Source organism: Cervus canadensis, chromosome 7 (assembly GCF_019320065.1).
Source record: "Cervus canadensis isolate Bull #8, Minnesota chromosome 7, ASM1932006v1, whole genome shotgun sequence".
Taxonomy (NCBI): Eukaryota; Metazoa; Chordata; class Mammalia; order Artiodactyla; family Cervidae; genus Cervus; species Cervus canadensis.
In genome coordinates, this window is record NC_057392.1 from 43,912,776 (window position 1) to 43,939,785 (window position 27,010).

The 27,010-nt window shown below is 49.3% G+C and overlaps 1 protein-coding gene across 1 annotated transcript in view; it reads left to right on the plus strand.

Annotated features, from left to right (window-relative positions):
- Positions 1 to 2,643: 2,643 nt before the first annotated feature.
- Positions 2,644 to 27,010, plus strand: part of PDIA5 (protein disulfide isomerase family A member 5) — a 92,076-nt gene continuing 67,709 nt past the window's right edge. Inside the window, exons 1-3 of the mRNA XM_043473153.1 lie at positions 2,644 to 2,817; positions 21,831 to 21,957; positions 24,797 to 24,884. Coding sequence (XP_043329088.1) covers positions 2,770 to 2,817; positions 21,831 to 21,957; positions 24,797 to 24,884 — 263 coding nt within the window. The 5' untranslated portion in view covers positions 2,644 to 2,769. The remainder of the gene's footprint in view (positions 2,818 to 21,830; positions 21,958 to 24,796; positions 24,885 to 27,010) is intronic.

A 27,010-nucleotide genomic window follows, 5' to 3' on the forward strand; every position in this document is an offset into this window, starting at 1 on the left:
GTCCAAGGTCAAAGTGTCAGCAGGATTTGTTTCACCTGAGGACCTCGCTCCTTGGCTTGTAGCTGGCTACTTTGTGTCTTCACACAGTCTTTCCTTTCGTTTGTCTTTTTATAAGGACACCTGTCATATTGGATTAGGGCTCACCCCAATGACTTCATTCAACTTAACTACTTCTTAAGGCCTTATCTCCAAATACAGTCACATTCTAAAGTACTGGGAGTAGGACTTCAGTATATGAACTTGGCGGGGGGGAGGGGGGGGCAGTGGTGGAGAAAGAATAAAATTCTGTCCCGAACAAGCTACTATGAATAAAGCTGCTATGAATATTTTGGTATGTGTTTTGTACATGCACCATTATCCAAAGTGGTCAAACCAATTTACACTCCCATCATCATTTGGGGGTACAGTTGCTCTACATCTTCACCAGGTGCTTCATTTTACAGATGAGAAACAGAGACCCAAGAGAGGAACTGAAAGGCCCACTTTCCATATGTAGATCATGAGCTTGAAGATGCAGAGCATGCAGAGGAAGCCCTGTCTCAACCTGCTTCGGGAATTTCTGAAATTCTCCAACACGTTATTTCATTCAATCATTCAGTTACTCATCAAAAAGAATTCCAAAAACCACCCGAGGCTCAGGTCCTATGCTAGGCTCTGAAGTTAAGTGGTTATCAAGAGAGATGTGAAACTTATATTCCACTTGTAGCAACAGAAAATGAACATACCAGCTAAAGAGGTAATTGCAGAATGTGGTAAGTGCTAGCAAAGAAACAATGGAAGCTGAGTTAGAGAATAAGGGGGTTGGGGTGGAAAGGGTAAAATCTCCTTTAAATGGGTTGCTCCAAGTGCCTTTCTCTTACAGAGAGGCGAGCCCTGAAGGGATGAGAAGGTGTCAGTCGGACCAAGGGCCAGGGAAAGTGTTAAGGCAGGGGGAATAGGAAAAGTACTAGCCTTGAAGTAGGAACAGCTCTGATGGCCGGGAATGTGCAGGAAATAATGGTTTGTGTAACTGGAGCCAAGTAGACAACATAGAAGAGAGACAGTAGATGAAGTCTAGAGGTCAGGCCCAGACCATTCATGGCTCACAGCTCATGCGGAAGTGTTTGGATTTCATTTTATGGGCAATGGGAAACCATTGGAGGGTTTCAAGGAAATGGCAAACAAAATCCAACTGACCTTAACAACTGTATTGTAGGGGGTATAGGGAGGAAGGAGCAGGCAAACGGAAGGCGCAGTCTTACCCTTGCATGGGGTGAGACATGTCAGTGACTTGGACTTGGGAGGTGGCAGAAGAGACATATTGGGTTAGCCAAGAGGTTTGTTTGGATTTTTTCTGTAACATCTTATAGAAAAACCTGAACAGACTTTTTTGCCAATCCCATATTTTGGCAGTAGAACTGACATGACGTGGTAATGGGTTGAATGGGCCTGTTGAGAAGTGAGGATGGATCAAGGATGACTTCTAGGCATTGAGCTTGGGACCTCCAGACAGTATGAAAAGCTCTTTCAGCTATAACCTATCCATTCAAGATTGTACATCCTTGTCCATCTCAAGCCTCAGAATATAGTAGGTGTTTAATAAACATTCTTGAATGAATAACTGATTCCATGCATGAATGTTTTAGCACATGAATGGGTTCAATAAAGGTTTTTTTTATTGAGATAAAATTCACAAAACATAAAAATAACCATTTAAAAGTGTACAATTCAGTGGCATTTAGTACATTCACAGGGTTGTGCAACCATCACTTATGTCTTGCCTAAAAACATCTTCATCACCCCCAAAGGAGATCCTGCACCCAGTGAGCAGTCATTCACCAATCCCTCCTCCTCTCAGCCCCAGGAAACCACTCACCTACTTTCTGGGCCTCTGAATTTGCCTGTTTCTGGATGGTTCATAAAAATGTAATCATACAGTATGTGTACTTTTGTGTCTAGTGTATTTCTTAGCATAATAGTTTCGAGCTTCATCCACATGTATCAGTAGCTCACTATTTTTAATGATGGAACAATATCCTGCTGTATGAATATATCCCATTTTGTTTATCCATTTATCTCTCAGTGGACACCTGGGTTGTTTCCACCTCTTGGTTATTGTGAATAACGCTGCTGTGAGCATTTGTGTAACAGTAGTTGTTTGGATGCCTGTTTTCAAGTCTTTGGGGTATATGTCCAGGAATGTGGTTATTTGGTTATATGGTAATCCGTCTTCAACTTTCTGAGGAAATGTCAAATTATTTTCCAACAGGTCAATAGAAGTTTCTTGAATGAAAAAAAGGAACAGTAGGTGGGAGGCAGGGATGAGGGCTTTTTGGCCCTCCACAAGCTGCACTGGACTGTGCCATTTGCAGGCTGTGTGATGTGGGTCAAATTACTTAAGTTCTCTGGGTCACCTCTTCATCCTCAAAGTGGGGAAAATAAATCTTTTCTCTGTGAGCCGAGGGACATGTTTTTTCTAAAGTTCTAGGCACAGAGTAAGCCCCCAGGTTAACTGCCTTCTCTTACTCTGACCTTGACCATATTGCAGTAGGCTCTTGATTCTACCTGGCCAAGGGGCCAAGTTCAGCCGTGCTGCAAACTACAACTCCCAGCACGCACTTCTCCCGGGCCGGCTCTCCCAGCGTGGTGCGCATGCTTTGGCAGACGTGGCACCGGGAACTCGGAGGCGGGGAGCAGTTGGGAAGTGGTGGCGGCGGTGGCACCCGGCGAAGCTGCGGTCGCGGGAGCCCGAGTGGGGACCGGAGCCGGCTGGGGGCAGCGGCAGCAGGGATGGCGCGGGTCGTGCCGGCGTGGCTGCTCCTGCTGCTGGCCGTCTGGGTGAGGCTGTGGCGCTGGGGTTCGGGCAGGGACGGCACGTGCGCCCGGCGTGCAGGTCCAAGCTCCCTGCTCCCGGCGCTCCCGGGACTTGCGGGGAGATGATGCCTCCGGGCGCCTGGGTGGGGGCATGCGTGCTGGACGGGCGGGGACCCGGTGGCTGTGCCGGAGGCGGCGGGGCGGTCGCCGTGCCCTCCCTGAGGAGTGCTAAGGCGCTCAAAGGTCGGAAGGAGCCCGGGGTAGGGGAGCCCAGGGGGCGCTGGGCGATCGTTGGCTGGGGGCTTGCGCGGTGGACACGACTTTACGGGGGTGCAGGTCAGGGGGCGGCCACGGGCTAGGGCGGAAAGCCGGCGGCTGCTCCCCAGACTCGGGGCCCTGCACCTGTGTGAGTTTGGGGTAGGAAGGGGATGCTTGGCACCTGCACTGCCGGAAACCTTGTTTTAGGGCCACCTAGTTCTTGGTTTTGGCCCTGGGCAGCCGGGAAATTGCCGGCCACCATGGGGCCTGCCCTCCCGCAGCCCCCGCCGGCCAGACTTGGCTGGGCCGGGTGGGGTCGCCGGGGCGGGGAGTTCTGCTCCATTACCCAACTGAGGCTGGCTGGAACCTCAGCCACTTTCTGGCTTGTGATGCGGCCTATCGTTTAATGTAGGTGACTTAGTCTCCTCATCCGTGAAATGGGGACGCTTTAGATACCACCCCACCCCTCACCCCCCGCAAGGTTGCCAGGATGATCGGATGACAAATTGGAGGAGGAAGCTCTGTAAATTTCGAAACCCTACAAGAGGGGAGGAGGGACGGGCCAGGGTTATGGGAGTGTGGGATCTCCGGAGCAGTTTGCTACTCTAGGGGTTGGGGGTGGAGAGTGTTCCCCAGGGCATTGCTGAGAGAGGTCGGAATGGGTGTGTCCACAGCACCCAGGGACCGGGGTTTGGCCTTGGTGTTTCTGTAGTTTCTGGTCTCCCTTATTCTAGGACAGTTTTGGCTCCTTCTTTTCCTGAAGTTCCTGAAAAGAGACTCCTGCTGCTGGCACTCTTTCCAAGCTGGATTTTCCAGGGTTTTTTTTTTGGGGGGGAGGGGCGGTGGTGTGTGGCAAGGATGCTGGACAACGGGTGAGGAGAAAAAAATGTAGTGTGGATTGAGTTGTTTTAAACATTTCCATCTCTCAATACTCTGCCCTTCTGGGATCACCAGTGAGGAGTGGCCCAGTGGTTTCTGGTTGTCTGAAAGTGAGTAGAAAAGGAAGCTCCCTGCCCCTCTAGGTCTGTTTCTCCCTCTTAGAAACGGGGCTGGAGTGGGGCAGTGTCACTTCCCCAGGCTTGTTTAGGTTTGTTTGATACTCTGCATTCTGTTCCCTCAGCCAGTTGGCCTGGGCCGTCTCTGGGCCAGGCAGGGCTGCTGGACTGTGCAGAGGGGGCCATCTCCAGTGCCACCCCGGAAAGGTGTTTGAACTCAGTCTGTTTTAGAAGGTCTACTTTCTACTTCCCCTTCCTTTTCCCTCCTGTGAAAATGAAAGACTTGGGACTCTGACCAGAAAGAAGTTTCATTCAGCAAACATTCATTTATTGGCTGGCTCTGGGTTGGATTTGAGATGGAGGGCAAAACACACATTGTTCCTGCCCTCTGGTGTTGCCCTGAGTTGGGCGGGGAAGTCAGTGCTGTGGGCAAATAAAGACAGAAGAGTGAGTACCCATATTCGAAGTTCTGGGAGCACTACTGAAGGAGAGCTGTACATTAATTTAGAGGGAAGGTCAGCCATGACTTTCCTGAGGGGTGAGCTGAGCTGTCAGGAGCGAGTGTGGGAGTCATCTAGGCAGTTGAGATCTGCTGATGCCCTCCACTGGGAGGTGTAGAGAGTGGGTAGGTTTGCTGAGAGCACTAGAACCTGGGAGTCATCAGCAAGGAATTGGCATTTTCTCCTTTCCCCAAGCCCAAGATTGGCTTAGCAGGTGTGAGACTGAGGTGTAGAGCCAGTGACAAGTGGTGAGTGGACACCAGGGTGCCTTGCTATGCTAAGTTGCTCAGTTGTGTCCAAGTCTTTGCGACCCCATGGACTGTAGCCTGCCAGGCTCCTCTGTCCATGGGATTCTCCAGGCAAGATTACTGGAGCGGGTTGCTGTGCCTTCCTCCAGGGGATCTTCCCAACCCAGGGATCGAACCCATGTCTCCTGTGGCTCCTGCATTGTAGGCAGATTCTTTACCACTGAGCCACTGAGGAAGCCTGGACACCAGGATGGGTCTCTGTAAATATAAATTGTGTCCATATAATAAGGGTTCCCCAGCTCCTGGGAGTTGATTGGGTTTCTTTGTTCACTCAGTATTTACTGAGAGCTGATATGTGCAGGGCACTGGGCTATGACCCAAGAGACGCAAAGAAGTGTGAAGGGGTCTACAGAGATTCATGGACAGGGGTGTACACACCTCATATTTTTTACAGTAGCAAAAATATGGAAGTGGCTTACGTGCTTAACAATAGCAACATGTTTAAATTACTTGTAGCCCTATCCATACCATGGAAAGTGATGTTTATAAAGGATATATGTATTTGTTAGAATGCTGGATTTATTTTCAAAATATTTTATAATGCTTATGAGGACTATCTAAGGACATGAAAAGTACTTGTGTATGATAATTAGGGGAAAATCGGGATACAAAACGGAATCCCAGGGTGGCTGAAGATAGCTACAGAAGTGAGGGATTAGCCGAACATCCAAATGTCAACAGTGATTGCTCTGGAAGGTGGAGTTGTGGGTGACTTTTGTTTACTTCTTTGTTTATGCTTTCTTTATATTTCCCAAGTTTTCTATATGAATGCGCATCAGCTTTTAACCAGAAGTTAGTAAAGGAACTTTAAAAAAAAATGATTCTTTGGAGACTCCCAGTGTTCCAACACTATGACGTGGAAAGGGCTGCAGTCAACACTTGGACAAGTTGGTCCCAGCTCTTGCAGGCTGGGTATCTCTGCCTGGGGCCTGCAGCTGGGGGGGCCAGGCTCTCCTGTCCCCCACCCCCGCGGCTGCCTGGCCCTTCATGCTGTCCCTGCAGTCAGCCCTTCCTCAGGCCATCTGTGCTGACTGTCCTGTAGTCTCCATCCAGAACTTGGGAGGACACGATCTCACCCTGCTCAAGGGTCTCAGTGTCAGGCTGAGGCCCGGAGCTGGGCTGTGATGACATTTTCACAGGTTCATAGACAAATGGGAAAAATAACAATGGTAAATTTTTTCTTTTTTTTTCATGATTCCAAGTATTTCCAGTTTAAAAACTTAATTTCTCTGCCATGGTGTCCATATTGAGAGGGTGCTTGGGGAGTGGCTTAGAGTGTCCTTTTGGGAAAAAAGATGAAAGCAGTGATACTGTATTGTGATTTTTTTAAAAAAGCCTTCGATTGATAAAAATCTAAATTCAAATTTGTATGTTATATGTATAATATATTTTAAACATATTTAAAATATATTTTTAAAAATTAACTTATATTTTAAAATATATCCTGCTACTCTGTGAGCTTCAGAAGTCTGAGAACTATTGACCTAACTCAAAATTCTCTGATTTTATAAGGGAAAAATGAGGCTTTGAGAGAGAAGGGACTCACCATGTGAGGCCACCTAGTTTGTAAAGATAAGGCGGGTGCGAGAGCCAGGCTCCTGAATTACAGATGGGCATTCTTCCCACTCCATCTATGTCATCCAACTCCCACCTGCTTCCTTCCACCCACGCCGCTGCCCAGGCCTCTGCCCCTGAGGGTGGCGTGAAGCTCAGAACCTGGTGGGACGGGGCGGAGGTGCAGGGAACAGATGTTTGCCTGGTCTCTCCTGCTGAGCTTTTAATGTATACGTATTTAGGTTCTACACCATTATATATTTAATAGGCTCTTGTGGGCTGGCCTGGGGGCCTAATTGCCAGTTATAATGCTGCTTGGAACCTGGAGTGCACTTTTCCCACAGAAATAAGCACTTTACAGAGGAAGTGTTAAAAAAGAACTGGCACATGAGTTGGGGGAATGGTCAGGTGCCTTAGGAGCGGCAAACAGGGTCAGCCTCTGGGGCACCCAGTGACCAGGGAAGGGCCCCGGCTTATGCCTCACAAGGAGGGCAGACCCTGACCTCTGTGGCAGTGGGGATCCTCTGTGTGCTGGCACCTCGCCCAGACTTGACATGCAGTCATCCCTGGTCCATGTTTGCTGGAAGGAATCAGTGTTGCAGGCAGGGAGTCCAAGACAGAAATGTAGACAATGAGGAGCAATGGACCAGGCTGGATGGATGGAAGGATTTGAATCTGGGGCTGGGGAAATAAGACTGGAAAAGTGAATCCAGTAAAAAAACCTTAGATGCCTGTCAGAGCTTTCAGAACTGAAATCTATAGGCAATGGAGAGACATAATGAAAGTTGCCCTTTTTAATAAAAGGACAGTGAGGCCACAGTGGAGGGTTGGGTTGGAGTGGGAGAGACTAGATTAATTTTCCCAAAACAACACTTTCTTCCTCTTACTTTCTTCTCTGTTATCTACAAGATGAAGTTCAGGGCGATGTTACGGAAAGAACATGGGCTTTTTGCCGCACTGTGGAGCTGTGTGACCTTGGGCCCTGCCTATTTTCTTGTTTGTCAGCAGTGGTAATAATACCCATTGTGCAGAGTTGAAAGGATCAGAAATAATACAGGGAGCACCCAGCACAGTGCATGGCACATGGGCACGCCCAATAAATAGGAACGGGCAGGCACCTCAGGGGTTGGAGACGGGGTGCCTGGTAGCCAGTGAAGGGCCAGAGGGGCTGTGAGTGGAGGCTGTGAGCTGTGGGTAGGGGGCTGTACCATGGGATTCTTGGATTCTTGCCATCATGAGTCCCTGGAGCCGAGGTCCTGATGGCTCCTTGCCCCTCTGCAGTGGGCCCTTCAGAGCCTCTGGATGGGTGGGGGTGTGGCTGTGTGTGCCCAGAGGGGCTAAGAGTTTAAGCACTCTCCTTTTCCCCTTTTTTCTGAAAGTGGATCCTCTCTTGAGGCCGGAGATACCAACCACACTGCCTCCCTGGAGGGTTTGCCCCAGCTTTGTGGTTTTGTTCTGTGAGGCTCTTGTGTTTCCCTTGGTGGTTGTAGTAGGTTTTGGAGGCTGACAGTGGACCAGAGAGTGACCCCCAGGATGTAGGAGAGCCTAAGTTCTCCTGCATTACCAGACGTCGATGGTTTTCTTACCCTCCTTTCGTTTCCCCCACACCTGGCATCGTGGTGGGAGAGGGAAAGAGCTCTGTGCCTCGCCCAACCTGCAGCACTAACCTGAGTCTCTGGCTTCCCATTCGACCTGTCGATGAGAATTATAAAACACCTGGTACATTGTAGAGGGCTTGCAAAGTATTTCAGTGTGTTTCAGGTCTGTGTAATTCTGCGTCCCACACGAGCTGGGTGAGATAAGCTGGTTGAGTCCTATTACTTCAAGAGAGGGATGGGTAAGTTGACAGAGTGGGGAGAGAGAGACCAGTGATGGGCATGGACTGGAAGGGGAGGGCATAGACAGATGAATGGATCACTGACTGAGTAGCCTCCTTCGCAGGTGCTATTTTCTGAAATAGCAGCACCAGCCATTTACCCTGGGTATCCATGATCCTTGCTCTTTAGCTTCCTAATGGCCTGAATACGGGAGGCGGGGCCACAGCCAGGCTCTCCCTGACCATCCTCCTCACCCTTCTCATCACCCTCCCTGCTGGGCTCTAGGTAACTGTCCCCTCTGACCACCTACGCCCATCAGGGCCTCATTCCATTCACCAGTTTACAATCACTTCTAAGTAATTAGCTTTGCAGTTATGTGGTGAGGGGTGGAGATGTGGAGTTGGAATAGCCTTTTTGCATCTTTTTATTCCCTGAGGTCATACTGAGCCCCCAGCTTGGATGTGTGCTCTGTGCGCACATGGCCTGGTGATGAGCCTGTGCCCGGCTTCAGGGTTTCCTGCTCCTCACTGTTGGCCGGGGCAGGAGTAAGAGCGTCCATCACCGCAAAGAATCCCACCATTCCTCTAGCCCCTTGGCATGAGCAGATGTCTTTAATTCGTGAGCAGATCCTTTAATCCTTGTCTTGGAAGGTATTAATGGAGATCGAGGTCGAGGGCTTACGCTGGGGCTTAAACATAAGGGTGATATAGCTTCTGAGCCAAGTCATGGGCTTGGCTGGAAAGCTCTGCTCTGGGGCCAAGTAGGGCAGGCTCCTGTGGAACAAGCAGGTTTGCTCTCACCAAGGAGTCTGACTTGGCTGCGTCCTGGGCAGGGTGTTGTACATGCTCCTTATTTCAAAGGAACATGGACCACCATGTGCATGTTACATATATCATGTTCATTCATTCCACAGATCTTTCTTTTTTTGTTTTTAACAGATACCTCATGAGACTCTGTTATGAGCCAGACATACTGTGCCAAGGCATTGGGGACAAACTGATAAAAAGGATGGATACCATCCCTTCCTCCCATTGCCTGGTGAGAGGCCACTAATTTATTATTTAATTCAAGTAGGAAGTGCTGGAAGGAGGGAGATAGAGTGGTTAGAGCATGTGTAACAAGGATCCCTACCCTATTGCAGGGTGTCAGAAAAGGCCTCTCTGAAGACTTATGGACCCTTTCTCAAAAAAATGTTTTTAAATGTATAAAACAATGCATAGGATTATAGAAGAAACCAGTGATATTGAAATAGTTATCAAAATATTTTAATAAATTGTGAAAAAGTAGTATGTATTTTTTTAATGCATCATGTAGGAAGATCTAGTGACAAATTTGATAATTTCTGTAAATTGTAAGTAGTGATGAGCATAGATATCTGCAATAACCCTCTTGTGCTGAGAAGATATGATTTCTATTGGTGACAAAGTCATGGACATTGTCAGTGCTACTGTAATTGGTTACCTACATTCATAATAAAGGGAAGACTAAATTTCAGTGAAATTAGTGAAAATAAAGATGCAGTTTATTTATTTCAGTGAAATTAGTGAAGATAAAGATCCCATCCAAATTCACAGACCCCGGTGTAAGAAAAATTATCCCCAAACTTAGAAATTAAATATGATTTTATGACTTTCTAATGTCACACTGGAACATTGTCTAGGAAGCCCACCTCAGGGGCATCCGGTGCTTTAGGGATTGTTACTATGTTTTTTATTCCTTAGGACCCACACTCTGTAAACTTAGAAAGGATGCAGATGATTGCTATTAGGTAGGGAAGAGAGATTCTTCAGGATATTAACTGGCTTGTTATCTCATTTAGCAATCATATCATACCTTTTTTCATCGACCACTTGTAAGTTTCTTATAACATCTTTTTTAAAAAAATTTGGCTGCACCGCACGACTTACAGGATCTTAGTGCCCCCAATAGTGGAAGTGTGGAGTCCTAACCACTGGACCACCAGGGAATTCCCTGTAACTTCTTTAACAAAATATTTTTATTAACCTGTTTTTTTCTTTCTTACATCCTCTTTTGACCTAGCTTTGTCATTTTAGTGCGCCCCTTATTTAATTAATACCACTTTGAAATATGCTCAATCTTTGCATGAAAATTGGGTTTTTAAATTTGAAAATTATACTGGCTCCCTGTTGAGGAGCCATGGAGCGAGCAGAATGTGAGGTTGTGGCACTCAGAAGGGAGGTCTGGGTGGGGCTGTTAATGTAGGGGTGGGCTCAGGTGGGGTGCCCCAGGGGACGGTATGGGCAGGTAGAGAAGATAGACTGAGTGAGCCCGGAGGAAGTGCTGCATTTACAGGATGGTGGCAGTGGATTTACAAAGAAGACAGTAAGGGTTGTGGGAGAGGTGGAAGGGAGACCAAGTGTGTTCTGCCAGGGCTGAGCGAAAGGAGAAGTGGAGGTACCTGTAGGGTCTTCCGCATGGAGGTCATTGCCGAACCTCCGCCAGGAGCCTCTTTGGTGGTGGGGGGCAGATCTGAGGATGCTAAGGACTGCTCAGAAGGGGAGGAGGGAGGTGGAAAATTCTGGCTGTGAAGGAGTGAGGAGCGGTATGGGGTCCAGAGAGGAGGTTTTTGAAAGATGGGTTAGTGGTCTTCCAACCCAGCTGTGACTCTGACCACCTTAAAGAGGTATGTGTGAAAATGGATTCTTGGGCTCTTCAGATCTACGAGATGATTTTCTTCAAGGGTGAGGCCCAGGAAGCTGTCTTTCCAGAAAGCTTTTACTTACTGCTGTTGTGCAGCTACAAACCAGAGACATTTACAAGCTAACATTAATTTTACGTGGTGGACAATATCTTGCCAGCCAAGGTTGCCTCTTTGGGCCGAGTGGCATGACACAACTTCTGCCCATGATAAAAGCCACATACACCAGTGACACTGTGAGACTCACTTGGCTGGAGCATGTGCCGTTTTTGCTTTTTTCTGTGGGAATTGTGCACAACAGGTAGCAGAGAAGGGATGGCTCCTGCTGTCCTTGAAGCTCTTTCCGGTTGGTTGTGCTCAGTAGCTAGATTGGAAGGGGAAGCCGACTTGCTGGCCTCTCGGGTCTTGTCTGGGTGCAGCTCTGGGGAGGGGAGGGAGCTTGAGGGACACCAGTGGGAAGTGTGACATTGACAGGCAAAGGCGAGCTTGTGATCTGTGCCTACAAGACCTCTGAGTCCCGGTTCTGCTGTTTTAGGCATCACCTAAGTTGAGTGCCTTTACTTCTTTGAACCTCGGTTTTCACATCTCTAGAGTAGGGATGGTACACCTCCCACACAGATTGTTTACAGCAGGTTTTCAAACATTTTTACTGCAATTCCTGCAAGAACAGTTTTGCATTTTACATTTATAACCAAGTACATATATCTATATATGAACATAACAGATGCAGATTTTTCACTGAATACACAGTCTTGCTACCAATGTACACACTGATGTTTCCTTCTTACTGTTATTTAAAGAAATGCTGGTGGTAACCCACTGAAGCAATTTTATAACTCTATTCTTGGGTTAAGGCCTGAGGGATAGAAAATACTGATTTCAAATCTCAGCTTTAGGGGATTGAATGAGATACTGTATGTCAAAGCACAGATGTATCTCATGGGTCATGAGCCCTTGAATTGTTATTTTCTTTTCAATTAATGGAGCTTTGAGACAGGGTTGGGTTTCCGGAGTGGGAATTCACCTGCTCTTCCTCGGGCCCTGCTGCCTGCTTCTCTGCTTCCTCCCCCAGCTCTTCCTCGTTAGCAGGCCTGGCACACCAGGCTGGCAGCAGCCCAGAGCCCTCTTGGCTCTTAAAGAGGTTTTCCACAACATTAAAAGCTTTAGGGACTTAAGTCCTGGTTAAATGCACTGCAGTTGCAATTTCAGGATAAAAAAACCTGTTTTTATAAGCTCTTGGATCAGTCGTCCTGCCCCCGAATTGTCCCTTGTTGACAGCCACGTTTGTGCCACGGAAAATGGGTGGGAAAACTGTGTAGCCCACATCAAAGGTGTGGTTGTGGTTTTTAAAGGAAGCAACATATAAGACATACCCTGGCTTTTTCATTCATGGGAGCAAGTGGTGAGACGTGCGTGGCTCTTGGTCTTTCCACTTCACCTTGGGTCCGAGTCAGAGCTCTCTTACCTACTTGCCGGGTAATGTTGAGCAAGTTTCTAACTCTTTGTCTTGACTTCCTTATTTATAGACTACGTATAATGAAAGTACCTACTTAATTCACTTGCCAAGAGAATGAACTGGACAGTCATGTGAGCAGTTTTGCTGGCTCCTGGGCACACATGAGCACTCTAAACTCAACAGCTCTTGCGATGATCATGGCCTCATCCCCAGGCCCTCGGTGTTGGGACTAAAGAGTCCTCTCAGGATTAAAGAGTCCTCTCTCTGGTTGGGTTCCATCCCAGCTGAGTGCTTTCCAGTTTCCCTCTCTTTCTTTAGCACATTTAGCTCCTCAGCTGCAGCTAGTCAGGGGTCCACATTCCAAGGGCCAGGCTGTCTTTCTGCCACACAAACACACATGGACGCACACGCACGTGCCATCCAGGCAGTGTTCATTTTTATTTCAAAGGCTGCTGGGTGGTGGACTTTTGAACACTGGGAAATATCAGTGGTGAAATCTTCAAACTTGGTTTGAGGTCAGGCCTTAGCTCCTTGTGAAGAGGATATTTAGCCATGGTGATTGGTGACAGATGCTTACAATTTGTCCATTTAAGGAGCATAAATTACCTATATTTAAAAATGAACATTTCTCTCTCTCGCCCTCTTTTTCTCTCTCGTCAGAGCCATTCTCAGCATGCGTTGCATGCAGAGTTCTCTGCGGATTCTGTGTAATAGTTCTTATTAAAAAACTCCACACTGTCAGGTGAGCAGAGGAGCCTGCAGCAGTCAGTCCGCTCAAAGTGAAGAGGGGAAGATAAGCACCCCTCTCGCTTGGGAAAGTGCCAGTGAACACTGGATGGGTGGTCGAGGGTATCAGGAGGCCTCTGAAAGACGGGGGGCAGTATTTGGTTGTATTCTGGACATCTGGGAATCTCTTTTTTTTTTTCTGTCTTATTTTAGGTGTTTTTTCCCTAACTCTAATTTTGAGATAGACTTAGAGAAGAGCTGCAAGAAGAGTATAAAGGATTTCCATCTTCCTTTCACCCGATTCCACAGATATTAACATTTTATCACATTTATCATACTCTCCCTCTGCATATATAAAGTTTACAGACACAATTCTCCTTTGTCCCATAAATACTTTATTGTTTCCTAAGAGGCAAGGACATTCTCTTATATAATCAGAGTACAATAGTCAAAATCAGGAATGTAGCGCTTGGCTCAGGACTTTATCCAGAATCCCATGTTGAATTTGAATTAATTGTCATGTCTCTTTAATCTCCTTTAATCTGGGCCACTTTCTCAGTCTTTGTCTTTTGGGACCTTGGCATTTTTGAGGAATGTCCCTCGGTTTTGTTTTGGATGATATTTCCCTTCCTTCGGTGCCTTCTATCAGGAAACATATGTTCATTTGACCCATTCTTGGTGGTGTTAACATTGGTCCCTTAGTTGAGGTTTCTGCCAGATTTCTCAACTATAAAGTTACATTTTCTTGTAGTGGAGAAATACTTGGAGATTGTTAATTGTTTCCATGATGGTAGCCAAATGATGGTAATTTTTAAAAAGTATTTGTATCGGGCATGCCTATTATGGTTAGAAAAATACACAAAGGAGAAGAATAAAATCTATTCAAGGACAAAGGCTTACTTTGGTGAATTTCTTTTTCTTCCGGTCATTTTCTTAGCATAATTGGCTGTATAGTTGTAATCATACCATCTACATTTTAAATTCTGTTTTAAAAAACTTAACATTAAAACAAATATCTTTTCACTGTACAATCTTTGAAAACATCACTTAAATGCCTGTTTCATCCTGTCAAGTGGTTTACTCTAAGAAAAGTTTCCCCCGATGTTGGATATTTAAGTTGTTTACAATTTCTGACTCTTGAGTAGGAATGAATGAGTCATATATGTGTCAGAATCTCTGTGAATTTCCTTGGGACACATTCCCAAAAGTGGAATTACCACGTGGAGGAGCAGAAATGCTTTTAAGGTACTTGATTAATTGTGCCAAATAGCTTTTCAAAAGAATTGTGCTGGCTTAAGTCTTTGCCAGCACTATATGACAGTCGGGTGTCATATTTTAAGAGATTCACTAATGGTGTTTCTCAACTTTTTTTTAAAACCGTGATCCAAAAATCAAGGTTTGTGTTGAGATTAATTTCCTGTATTTTGAATTATGAAAGCATAAATATTTATTTCCCAAAGTAAATTATAGTGTAATATGGCACGTTACTCCATTTAGGCTCTGCCTCCCCACTCCTGGCCTTGGAATAGCTCTGGGAACTGGGAGCATGGGTGTGTCTGGGGCAGACCATTCAGGACATTGAGGGGCTTAGGGGCACATGAGGAATTGGGGAATTTCACCTACAGAATCCTAAGAGGGAATGTGTTTGCTGTCTTCAGAGTGTGGTAGGCTGGCAGAATGGCTTGGGAGGGGGAGGGATTTGAACTTTCTAATGACTGGAGCCATCCAAGATGAAATGGTAGGACATGGACTTCTGTGCATTAACACAGTTTAGTTTCTGCAACCTTCCAGACTCCAATGTGCTGAGCAGCCTCAGGAGATTTTGAGTACTTGGCTCTGGAGGCTGGAGACGGCATGGAGGAATGTTTAAAGGAGTCTTCTATCTGGAAACCAACCAACCCAGCTTAACTCTGAGGGATGTCCTGGCCTGTTGGTCTCCTTACTATTAATAGTAAAGGGCTGAGGTTGTAGGGAACCTGAAGAGTTATTAGTTTTTCTTTCATTTGTGGGTAGCCATCACCAGGTGACCAAGATACTTGGGATGGAAATAGGCACAGTGAAACTCGAGTAATTAGGAGGAACACAGTAAATCAAACCCTTGGTAGTCTGTCTCCTTCCTTGTAGCAGTTGATCTAAAGTATAATGCATGATTTGATGCTTTAGATGCTTTGAAATATCCCAACTGGAGTAGTTGTTAATATTTCTTTCTAGTTAAAGCTTTTGTTTCAGTAGGCACTCAAAATCTATTTGCATGTGTGCCAGAAAACCCAGAATGATAGTGCCTCAAAGAAATTCTTTATTCCACTCACAGAGAAGTCTGGAAAGGGGTGTTCCAGGGCCAGTACATTCCTCTGTGGTATCAGAGTCCCAGGTGCTTTCTATTTTGATAACTCTACATCTTTAGCAAGTCCTTCCACCTCATTGTCTCAAGGTGGCTGCTTAAGTTCCAGCCATCTTTCTAGATTCTAGGGAGCAGAAGGGAGGAAGGGACTAAGAAAATTCGTAGACTCTATTAAGGACACTTCCTAAAAGTTGCTGCATAACACTTCGGTTTACATTCCAGGGACTGGAATTTAGCCACAGGGCCACACTTGATGCAGGGAAGACTGAAAGGTTTGACTTTTAATGTGGGTGGCCACATGCCCAAGGCAACTCAGCAGTTTCTTCATGAGGTGTAATTACCTCACTGTACTTCTCTGGTAGTGGTCACTAGACGAGGTTTGCAGAATATCATAATTGCAAAGGACTTTGGAAATCACTTTCAACCCGTTCATTTTACAGAGAAAGACAGAGAGAAGGAGGCATGGCTTGTCCAAAGTCACACAGTCAGTAAATATCAAAACCAGCACAAAACTTGGGTCTCTGACTCTTTCTACCAAACCTCTAGCTCTCAAATACTCAGCCAGCTGGGGTTCTCTGACCTGGGGTTCAGGTCATCTGTTTTTAACCTTATTCCTGGATCCCTTTACCACCAGCTTCCTAAGAGTCTAGACTTAGATTCTGACATTTCAAAACTATTTTGAGTAAGATGTGGGCTACACTAAATTAAACCAGCTTTTTCACAGCTCCAAACATAAGAAGGCTATCTTTTTTTCAGGTGACAGAGCAAAAAGAAGGTCAAGTCCCACATCCACCTTTTTTCCTAAATGTTAAACTTCTGTCCTCAACTCTTCTTCCTTTAGCAAGTCACTTTTACATAATTGAATACCTCTGGCTTCATGATCTGCATTGAATAGTGAATCCATAACAACAGACAGCATCCTGGGCTATGGAGAATGTGAGGGTGCTGGCACGTACCCCAGAGATCCGGAGCTTTTTAAAGCTGAGAGTGTAATGTGGCAAGGACTGATCTCCTGTTATTTTCCAGAATTGCATGACTCTCTGTCTAGCCTGGTGGTGATGGTGGGTGAGGTTAAGTGAAGAGAAAGGAAGTTGTGAATGCAGTGTGTTAGAATGAGAGGAGGCAGAAGGGAGCCCAGACCTTGCACACACCTCTGATGAACCGCAGATCTGGGCTGACAGCCCCAGGGTCTTGAGAAGGGTGGCCAACAGCAGGTGTTCTGGGCTTGCAGGAAGTAGAGAGTTGGTGTAAATCCCTGCTGGGACCCTCCTTGCCCATTCTGAAAGATTTTGGCTTATCCTGGCTGATTTGATTTACCCCAACTGCGGGAAGGAGGTGCTTCTGGGAAGGGTCCACTTGGGGTGCTGTGAGTCTAGGGAGCTTGTGGGGTAGAGGTAAGCCACTACCTCTGGCCAGGACCTAGGAGGCCCGAACTCTGTGACCTGATCTACTGTGTGACCTTTGTAAGTCAGTTAACCTCTCTGAGCTTTAGTTTCTTCATCTGTAGGACGAGGCTAGTGCCCACTTGTCCCAGAGGGGCAGATGGGCACAAAACCGGGAAGCACCATCCTCCATGTGCTGTGTGGCCTGTGGGTCTGGTTCGCTGTGCAGACGGGTGGTTATTCTAGGTGCGGACGCTAGATTTGTGTACGTGCACATTTCTTCCTGCTTGGACGTGCTGTCCTGCCTGATTGCAGGCAGGGCCCTGGAGAGGAAAAGGTGGTGCTGGGTCTCCTGTTGTCCTTGCTCTGTCTGTGATTTGTCGCACTAGTAGCACTAATACAGATAATTACGATGCTTCTGTGCTGTGTGCCAAGCATAACGTTAGGTTCTCCGTGTAGTTTAAACCCCTTGTTTGATCCTCAGCCAACACTGCAAGGCAGGTGTCAGTATTATCTTCTCCTCGTTATAGGTAGGGAGATGACACTCATAACCCCTCATGTCATCCTGCTGTAAATGACGGTGCCTGGATTTGAGCCCAGGTTTGTCTGACTCCAGACGCAGTGCTCTTCCCATGTGTCTGTGGGGTGGTGAGACCGCAGAGGGAAGAGAGCGAGCTTCTCGCCTGGAGGCCCCTGTGTCCAGCAGGCCCTAAAACAGGCAGACGCCTGTTTGGAAGGTGAGGGGAGAAGCCAGCGTCCTCGACCCCATTGCCTCCAGCTGCAGTAGAGGGTGGGGGTGAGGGCCTCTGTGTCGGGCACCCTGAGTGGCTGCTGGGCTCTGTAGGGTGCTTTTACTCTGATGAGGGGAGGGGCTCGAGTGGAGGGGGCTCTGATGCTGGGCCCTAGTGTTCTCAGAGGGGTGTTGTGCTGTGACAGGGGTTGGGGGGTTTAGGGACCAGTACTCTGATGGGGGGCACTGGCTCTCTGATGCAAGCGGGACCTGGTTTTGGGGCCCGTGTTTCCCAGCAGTAGAAGAAGAGAATGTCCTTCCCAGGTGTGTTCTGCCCTGCACCCAGGGGAAGATTTATGGGTCTCAGCCCAGTCAGTGGGGTAGTTCAGCCCTGATGGAAATACTGTGAAGGCTGGGGCTGGCGAGCAGAAAGAAAGCAATTATTGGGGGAAAGTCAGAAGGAGTTTGCACAGGCAACAGAAGGGGATTTTTTTCTCTTCTTCCTCCAAAGTGAAAGACTTAAGACGTAAAGAGCCTGCCTGCCAAACCCAGGAACAGCTCCATGGCTGGCTCGGAAGGTGGCTGGCTTCCTTCTCATACGTTGCCCTGTCCCCCCCTCCGAGGGCTTGACAAAACAGAGTTTGTGCATCATTAACATTATTATTGTTGCCGTAGTTATTGTTATCAAGGTTTGTGGGTTGTGACTTATGAAGTCTGCCAGAAGGCTCTTGGCAAGGCTATTCAGGGCTCACAGGAGCTGCATATTTAGGGAGGGAAGGAGTACGCATGCTGGAAAGGTTAAGGTAGACTGAAGCGGAGGAGAAAGGAGAATGCTAAGTGGCTGGAGGAGAGTCCCCTTGGGTTTAGAGGACGGAGGAAAGGGCCGTGCTCCCGCCTGTCCCTGTGGTTGCTTACTAAGGTGAGGGTCTGTCTGAGGCCATGTAAGGGGCCTCTTACCCTCCTCTCAGAGATATTAAAGCGAGCATCTTAGCTCTTTGCACACCAAGTCCCCTGATTTCCCCTGGATCTACCTATCCCAACTGTTTTCCTCTGTTCCCTATATTTCAGATCCTCTCCTGGCAGATCCTGCCTCTCCTGTGCCGACAAACGTCCACGTGGCTCCCCACCTTCAGTGGAGACAGCCCACCCTCCTCCCCACCCTGCGTCCGCCTGTGCCCCTCCTGCATGGGGTGTGTCTCTCTGCAGCCTGCCTCCCCCTACACTTGGCCTGGCCTTTGCCTGGTGTCTCCTCCCTGGTCTGCATTGATGTGGCACTTCCTGCCTTCTTCCTGACCTTTCTCCTGGTCCTCCTCCTCCTCCTTACTTCTCCCTCTAGACCCTGACCTCTGAGACTTCATTGAGTCTCACTCTCCAGTCTGGAGGATACCTCGGTGGGTTGTCTTGTCCACATATCTGTGCCTAAGCTTATTATCACCTTCCTCAACAGAGACAAAAGCCTCCTCTACTTTTCCATTCTTGCAATTTTGGTTCTTGTTCCATTTCTGAGCACACAATCTTTGGGTTGTTTTAGCTTCTCCTCTTCCTCCCTTGCTTACAGATGAATAGTCATTGAATTCTGTTGTTTTTCTCTCAAGCCTCTTGGATTGAACCATTTCTCTTTACTTGGGTGGCCACCCGGGGAGTCCCTTCACCTCCAGCCTTCTGGCGACTGTCCAGTCTGAGATCACAGCCAGATGGGCCTTTTGAGCCAGGCTTTCAAGGTCCCACCCCACCCACCCTAGACTGGCCCCACCGGCTCTCTCCTACCACCCTCCAGCCCAGACCCTCCCTGACTGCCCTGGGTCTTGTCTGGCTTCTGTGGTCCCTCTGGGTCTCCCAGGAGCTGTCACAGACTCCCCTCGTAACGTGCTCCCAGCAGAGGACCTCTGCAAAGGTCAAGAGTATGGCAGTCGTGTGTCTGTGTCATGTTTATTGTGTTGGACAAACACTTCCGAAGGGCTTTCAAGGGGCAGGTGCTCCTAGTTTAGGGAGTGGAGTAGGGATGGGGCAAGATGAGGAGGAGATGGACCCTCCATAAAGAGTTCTTAACCAGGCTGGCCGCAGACAGTGCTGTGTTTAAGCCCCAGCTTCAGTGTATTTCTGGTAGACCTGAACCTCTCTGCTGTGTGAGGGTGAACTCGGGGGCAGAGGCTTTGGTGGTTTGTGTACTCTGAGAGTAGCTGGTTAGAATATAACTGTTAGATGACCTGAGGGATTCACTGGGCTTTCTAGGAAGGAAGCTGTGGATAAGCCTTGAGACTTGGTGCTCTTGTGGTTTCTGCTGTAGACACTTTGCTGTCGCTTGGCCCAGCTGCACCATCTCTTCCCCTTTCCTGACCCCCCAGTCCAGAAATTCAGGTGCCTCTCAGGAGGGCTGATCTGCGGGTCAGAGTCCTGAGGCACTGGGCAAGGGCAGTTGCTTCTATTGACTACCCAGGTTATTTGAGGATTAAAAACAGCAGCATCAACATGTTTTTCTAACAAATTCTTTTCTTTTTTTCCTTTAACCATGTGCATTTTGTTGTGGACCTTTCTGGAATAACATGTAATAATAAGGTGGACTGGACTTTTTGGTGCACTCTCAAGGTTGCTGTATGAAGGCAGGGGGTCCTCAGGCTTTGTGCACATCCTGCCAGGGCAGAATAAAGGAAAAATCATTCCTGGACAACTCCTTCTGATGGTTTTACTCTGTGGAGAAGGTTAAGTTGCATCCAATGGCAGATTATATTTAGAAACACTATAATATGGCCACATTTCTGTCTTCTACTCTGCTGAGATGGAAATTTATATTATATATTACAGTAACTGATACTGTTAGAGTGCTGTATGATTTATAAGGCATATTCGATAAGTTACCCCCTTTCATCCTCACAGCTGTCCCACGAGGGGAGGTATCATTATCTCCACATCAGATGCAAAGCACTAAGTCTATGGAAGGTTGAGTGATGTTGCCTGAGCATCTTAGCTATTGAGTGAAGCTCAGACTCAATGCAAGACTTCTGGCTACAAAGAGGCAGTGGCCTGAGAGGACCTGGGGTCATGTAGAGAGACGGGGGTTCAGATGCTGGTCCTGCTTCTTATTAGCTATGCAACTTTGGTCAAACTAACTGATCTATAAGATCACACACATTGGATAATCTGTAGTTGCCTCTTCATACCACATTCCTTCATAACCCTCGTGGGGGGATTAGGTTAGCAACATTCTGGAAAAGGGAAGGGAAGGTGCTAAGGGGTAGGGGTTGAGAGGAGATGGGTGATTTCAAGGTTCAGTTTGTCTGTACTTCTTCCCACCTCTGCCTGGTGTCTCCTGGCAGAGCATTTCTTATTCTGTCTCTCCAGGTGTTAACCGTGGTATTCTTTGCTGGCTATGCAGGGGGCTGTTGGCCAGCTATGTGGGCTGGGTGAGGGGCTCTGCTGGGTCACAGCTTTGTTCAGACATTTAACAGCCTCCCCTTCCTGCTCCTGCTTTCAGCCCACCTCTCATGCCTGCAGCAATGCCTGGTACTTCCAGGGCCCAAGGTGTTCAGGGTTTTCTGTGGGAGAATTGGCTTGTTTCCTGTTGGCTGGTCTCCTGAGACCATTGGCTCAGTGGGGGAAGTGAGAAACCCCTCACCCACCCATTCATTCCCATCCTGAATGGGATCATGTTAAGAGGTGATCATACTTCTCTGTGGATTTGGGGCTTTGGTGCTTCTAGGCGGGATGGAGTTTTCACATTGCTCCACAGTGTGACATTTGAGGGCAGGGTAGGGTACAGACCTTGACCTCCCAGAGAAGTCTTGATTGAAAGGGTGGCAGGAATGTCCATGCAGCATGCTTATGTACCCATGCAGTCCATATGGCCTCATAAAAAAAGCGCATGAAGAGGAAGGATGAGCTGGTGACTGGGAGTGGGCTGGAAGAGTTCCTGTGGGAAGGGGACTATTTGGAGAGTATGTGCGTGAGTGCTTAGTTGTTTCAGTTGTGTCCCACTCTTTGTGACCCTGTGGACTGTGGCGCTCCAGGCTCCTCTGCCCATAGGATTCTCCAGGCAAGGATACTGGAGTGGGTTGCCATGCCCTCCTCCAGGGGATCTTCCCAACCCAGGGATGGAACCCAGGTCTCCTGCATTGTCAGGTGGCTTCTTTACCACTAGCGCTGCCTGGGATTTGGAGAGGGGGTGAGGCAAAAGGCAGGTGTCAGGTTGAGTGGAGTGGTGTACCTTATCCCTCCCCAGTCAGTCGTGCCTAGGGGCAGCACATCTGGGGGTGCTTCTTGTCCTTGGGCCCACCGGGACTCGGGACTCATGGTCCTTGGCTCCTTGATCCCCAGGTGGTCCTGCCGACGTGGCTGTCTTCCGCAAAGTTCTCCTCACTCATCGACAGAATCTCTGACCCCAAGGACTTGAAAAAACTTCTCAGGACCCGGAATAACGTACTGGTGCTTTACTCCAAATCTGGTGAGTACCTCTCCTGGCCTTGGGGCCGTGGTCAGGGATGCAGTGGGATGGAAAGGAAGGAGCCGGGGCAGAGGTGGGAGGCAGAGACCCCAGGACTAAAAACTGCCCACTGAGGGTCTTGACAAAGGGGCATTAGTGCTGCTGCTTTGGATCCCTAAGAGGTTGTTTTAGTTCCCTTTTACCAGGGTTCCTTAGGAAAAGCCCTCTGGAGTCCCTCAGTGCCTCAGGAGGGAGAGGACATGTGAGTGAAGGAGGCCAGAGGACAGTGACCACCAGGGATGTACTCTCTGGCTGCTGGATAGCAGGCCAGCCCCGCCAGGGCCACGCTTCGCCAGAGCTGTGGATTAATTGACTGACTGGGGCAGCCTGTCTCCAGCTGAATTGGCCCAGGCTTGGGGGCACACACCCAGGCTGGCAGTCCTGGCCTTGCCTGGCCCCAATCTGTCTCGCTCTGGGGTCAGAGCAAGAGACTGAGTTTGGAGTGGGCTCCGCACTCAGTGTGGGGTGGGAATAGCGGTTTGCTTCTTCTGACCTTGAGGCTGGAGAGGGCATCACAGACGGAGAGGTTTGCTCAGCTCTTGGCTGCGACTTTGAAAATCTGACTTGACGCTGTTCCAGCAGAGTTAAGTGTTCTTGCTGCCCTCAAGGATGCCAAGTTTCCTGTGCCCCAGAGAAGCAGTAGCCAGTAGGCATGGCCAGTTCCAGCACAGCTCTCCCAGCAGCTCATCCTCAACACCCAGCCCGGGGCGGGGGCAGGGAGGTGGTGGTGCTGATGGATCTTCTGGACGCATGTCCCACCTGAGGCCTGCGTCCTCCATACACCCGGCACGTGCTGGTCCTTGCCCTTCTGAGGGCCTGGCACACACTCCCAGGGGTTGTTTTTCTGTTGGGAATAGGGGGAAACTGAGGCGGGAGACAGTAAGAGTTGCTCCTGAGGCCTGGGCTCCAGGGCACTGAACAAGTGTGTCTCAACTTCCTTGGGTGCCCCTGGAGCTGGGGGGTCATCAGCCCCACCCAGGAACACGTGGGTGTTCACTTTTTTCACTGTCTTCCCCGGGCACACCGCTTCACATAAGCTCACCTACTTAGAAGGGCTCTGCAAGGAACTTCTGAGACACACTCTGATTTGCTGCCTTTCCATGAGGGAGGCAGTGCAGGTTGTCAGGTGATGTCCAGTTTATGAACGAGGAAATTGGAGCTGCCTGGCCTGAGGTCCACCAGGCAGTGGACGCTAGGGCGGGTCCCTCTGTCCCTTTTGCCTGGCCTCCTCTGCTGGAGGCAGGAAGAATGTGCAAAGTCTGCAGTGACGGGAGGCTCAGCCACCAGGAAAGGATGCGGAGAGTAGAGTGGGAAGGTGAGGTGTCTAGCCCAGGGCTTGAGGGGCTGGGAGCGCTCTTGTTTTCTCTTCTGCCCTGGCCCAACCTCTGTCCCTGCCTCTTGGCAGTGGGGCTCTCAGCAGCCCCGTGCACCTGGCTCCTCCCTGGTTTGGATCTCTGGGCTTGGACCCCAGTGGTGACTTTACCTTCCTGCCTCCTGCCCAGGCCTTTCCTGACACTGGGGACCTCCCATGGCTTTAGGAGCAATGTGATAACCGGCTTCTCTCCCCTCCTCATTCCAACCAGTGCCTCCCTTTCCATGGCTGAAAGGCAGGCTCAGGGAGGGGGCTTCATGTGCTCTACTCAAGTTTCCCTCCCCGCCTCCCGATCCCAGTCTGAAGGGTGAGGATGACCTTTCCCACCTCGGCCGCCCCCCCTTGGCCTGGGGGTTCCAGGGAGGGCCTCTGCGGGTGGCTCTGTGCAGGGCTTTTGAAGGATGTTTTCTGTTCACTGCATAAAAGGCTCAGCAGGCTTTGTGTTCACAAACAGCTTCCATTATCCACACTAGAAAAGGAGATCTGAGGAGGCAAATAATTCAGATATCATTTCTGCTTGGCTTTAGAACATATCATGCAGTTTCTGGCGGGTGAGGGCGGCAGCCTGCTGTCCCCACAGTGTCTGCATGGGGGCCCTTTCCAGGGAGCTAGCTGACAGGGACAATGCGGGAACGCGACAGCCCGGCCACAGCCGCCATGCCGTGGAGCGCCGAGGGCTGGTGGCGTGGCGATCCTGGCCACAGGGGCTCCATGTCTAAGAGCCTGCCCTCCTACCGTACGTTCCAGGGGCTCTGCCCCAACACCTCTTCCTTTCTCATGTTCACGCCGCCTGGCCCTGAGGCATAGTCCATGGTCCTGCAGCTGACCCCTCCTCCCCGGGGTACTGCCAGGCTGGGGAAGAAGGCTGTGAGAGTGACTTGGGTCCATTTAGCGTCAGTCCGTCAGACCAGAGTCGCAGGTAAACCTCATTTAATCGCTCCGCTGTATGGGGCCCCTCGGTGGGTGTGTGACACACAGGTGAAGGGGGGGTCTGGTCCCAGCCCTTGTCAGTCCCCAGGTTGGGCACCAGGACAGGCAAGCGTGGAACCAGCAGACTCGTCGCCTGCTTAGTTATAGAATTGTAATTGTTCAGTTACAGAATTTTCAAAACGTGCCCCAGAAAGGTCATGAGTCAGAGATTCTACAGGGAGTTGAGGATCTACCAGAGAGACTTGGCAGAGTGAGATGTGAGGCGTGGCTTGAAGGAGGGGTGACGGGTTCTGTGTCTGAGGGTGGTGGGAGCAGGGCTTTCTGAGAAGAGCTGGATGGTCCTCAGTTAGAACCATTGCCCACAGGGATGCATTGTTGCTGGTGCTCAGAACCTCGCCTCTAGGGCTGGCCTCTGTCCTTCCTTGCCCAGGGCAAGATGGCAGGGGTGGGGGCAGTGTTGCTTGGGCACAGATGTTTATTTACTTATTTATTTTACAGAAGCTGCAGCTGAAAGTCACCTCAAGTTATTGTCTACTGTAGCCCAGGCAGTGAAAGGACAAGGCACCATCTGCTGGGTGGACTGTGGGTATGATCCTGGGGCCGTGGGCTGTGGTGGCTGGAGGGCGAGGGGTGGGCTCTGGTGGGTGGGGTGGGAATTGTTCCGGATTGATATTCTGGGAGAGGAGGTATGATGGAGAGATAACTGCTGAAGAACACCCCCCTCCCCCCGCAACCCCCCAGTGATGCTGCAGGACCACTATGGGCTGGAGAAGGGTAGGTGTGGCTTCCCCTCCTGTCTTTACCCACCCCTCTTCTTCCCTTTTACACAGTACTTTTACTTGTTACTCTGTTGTCATGCACTTGATTTTTGTCTTCTCAGAGGATGCAGAAGGAGCCTTGATGCCCGAAGAGGCAAGATTATTTTCAGGGCCACTTGGTGGGCTTGCTTATGGGGGGAGTCTGCATTGAGAACCATGTGCTTTACCTGCAGCCCAGGCCCTTCATGGGGGTCTCCAGGGCCCACAGTGCACAAATGGGGAGTCAGCTGGCAGACCTGTCTGTTGCTCTGGCGTCCGAGGTGGCTCTGTCACACGGGTCAGTCCTGGACAGGTGGCTGAGTCCTTCCAGCTCTTTCCTCTGGCCTGTGTCCCCACCCCAACATGTCCCGATGACAAGGCTGTGAGCTGCTTCTCCTCCTGCTGCCCCTGCCCCCTCCCAGAGACTCTGTGTCAGTGTCATGGTGGCAGAATCTCATGCCAGCCCACAGGAGGCCCCTTCTGAGTGCAGCAAAAGGGGGCACTTTAAACTCCTCAGATCCTTCTGAGTTTGGGAGTTTTAAGTCCATGGTGTTCTCGGCTTCCTTTCCTTCTCTTCATTAGGAATAATTGCCACATCTCTCCACATTCAGCACTTTTGCTGCTGGGATTTATATACACACACCTCTTGTCACATAATTAGTTCCCAATTGGGCATAGATTGGCAAAAACAGAGCAAAGACACATAGAGAGTGAAACATACGGAAAAGGTCAGGAAGAATAGGTTTGTTCTTTGCACGTTTGTTGAGCACTGTCTGCCTGCAAGGCACTGCACTGCACTGGGTGGACACCAGCATTTACATGTCCTTCTGATTGAGGATAGGAGGTGTTCCCAGGGCCGCTGGGTCCTCACCTGGACTTGGGGTTTATTGGGAACGTGAGTTTGGGAAGAGCAGGGGAGAGGAGCATAGGTAGCACTACAGTTTTGTCAGTATGGGGACGAGGTGGGGCTCTCCTGGGAAAGTGGCACTTCCTTTCCTCCACAGCCCATAAGGGTCTTTGTAACCTTTGTAACTCTGTCCTTGCCTGAGTGACAAACCCTTTACTACTCTGTGGTAAAGCAGGACTGTCACCTCCAGACCCACGTGAGCTGTTAGGGGCTCCAGTGCAGTCTTCTCCCTCTTCAACCTAAGTTCTCAGTGGCTGTTTTGCAAGTAAACTTCTGGGACACAACTGTTTTATAAGTTGGTAGCCTCAAGCGGGTCCTGCCTGTCATTGGAGAGAATTGATGGAGAGGCATATTTTGACAGAGCACCGAATGAGGCCAGAAGTCTTCGTCAAGCAGTGTTTGCTGCACAGTGTGTGTGTATGTGTGTGTGTGTGTGTGCGCCTGTCTGGTCTTTGTCAAGCAGTGTTTTTTGCACTGTGTGTGTGTGCGCGCGTGTGCACGTGTGTGCGAGTGCATGCGTGCGTGCGCATGTGTGTGCGTGTGTGCGCGCATGCGCGTGTGTATGTGTGTGTGTGCGCGCCTGTCTGGTCTTCGTCAAGCAGTGTTTGCTGCACTGTGTGCCTGTGCATGCATGTGTATGCGTGCACGCGTGTGCACGCGCGTGTGTGCACGCACGCATGTGCACGTGTGTGCGGACGTGTGTGTGTGTGTGTGTGCGCACACACACACACCTGTCTGGCCTATACCTCCTGATTGATTCAAACACCGGTTTAATGGAACAGACAGCTCACTAAACAGTTGATGAGATTTCAGTTGTTGGTTACTTCCAGTTCAGAGTGGGTCTGGAAGTGTTCTAGTCTCCCATGTGTGTCTCTGTCTCCTGTATTTTACCAGGACTGCTCTGTGTGACTGGCAAAGTGATAGAGCCCGTTAGAGGGGATAGGGTGCTCTGGAATATCCGTACCAAGCCAATGGAGCCTCATCACAGGGAGTTCTTCCCAGGCTTGT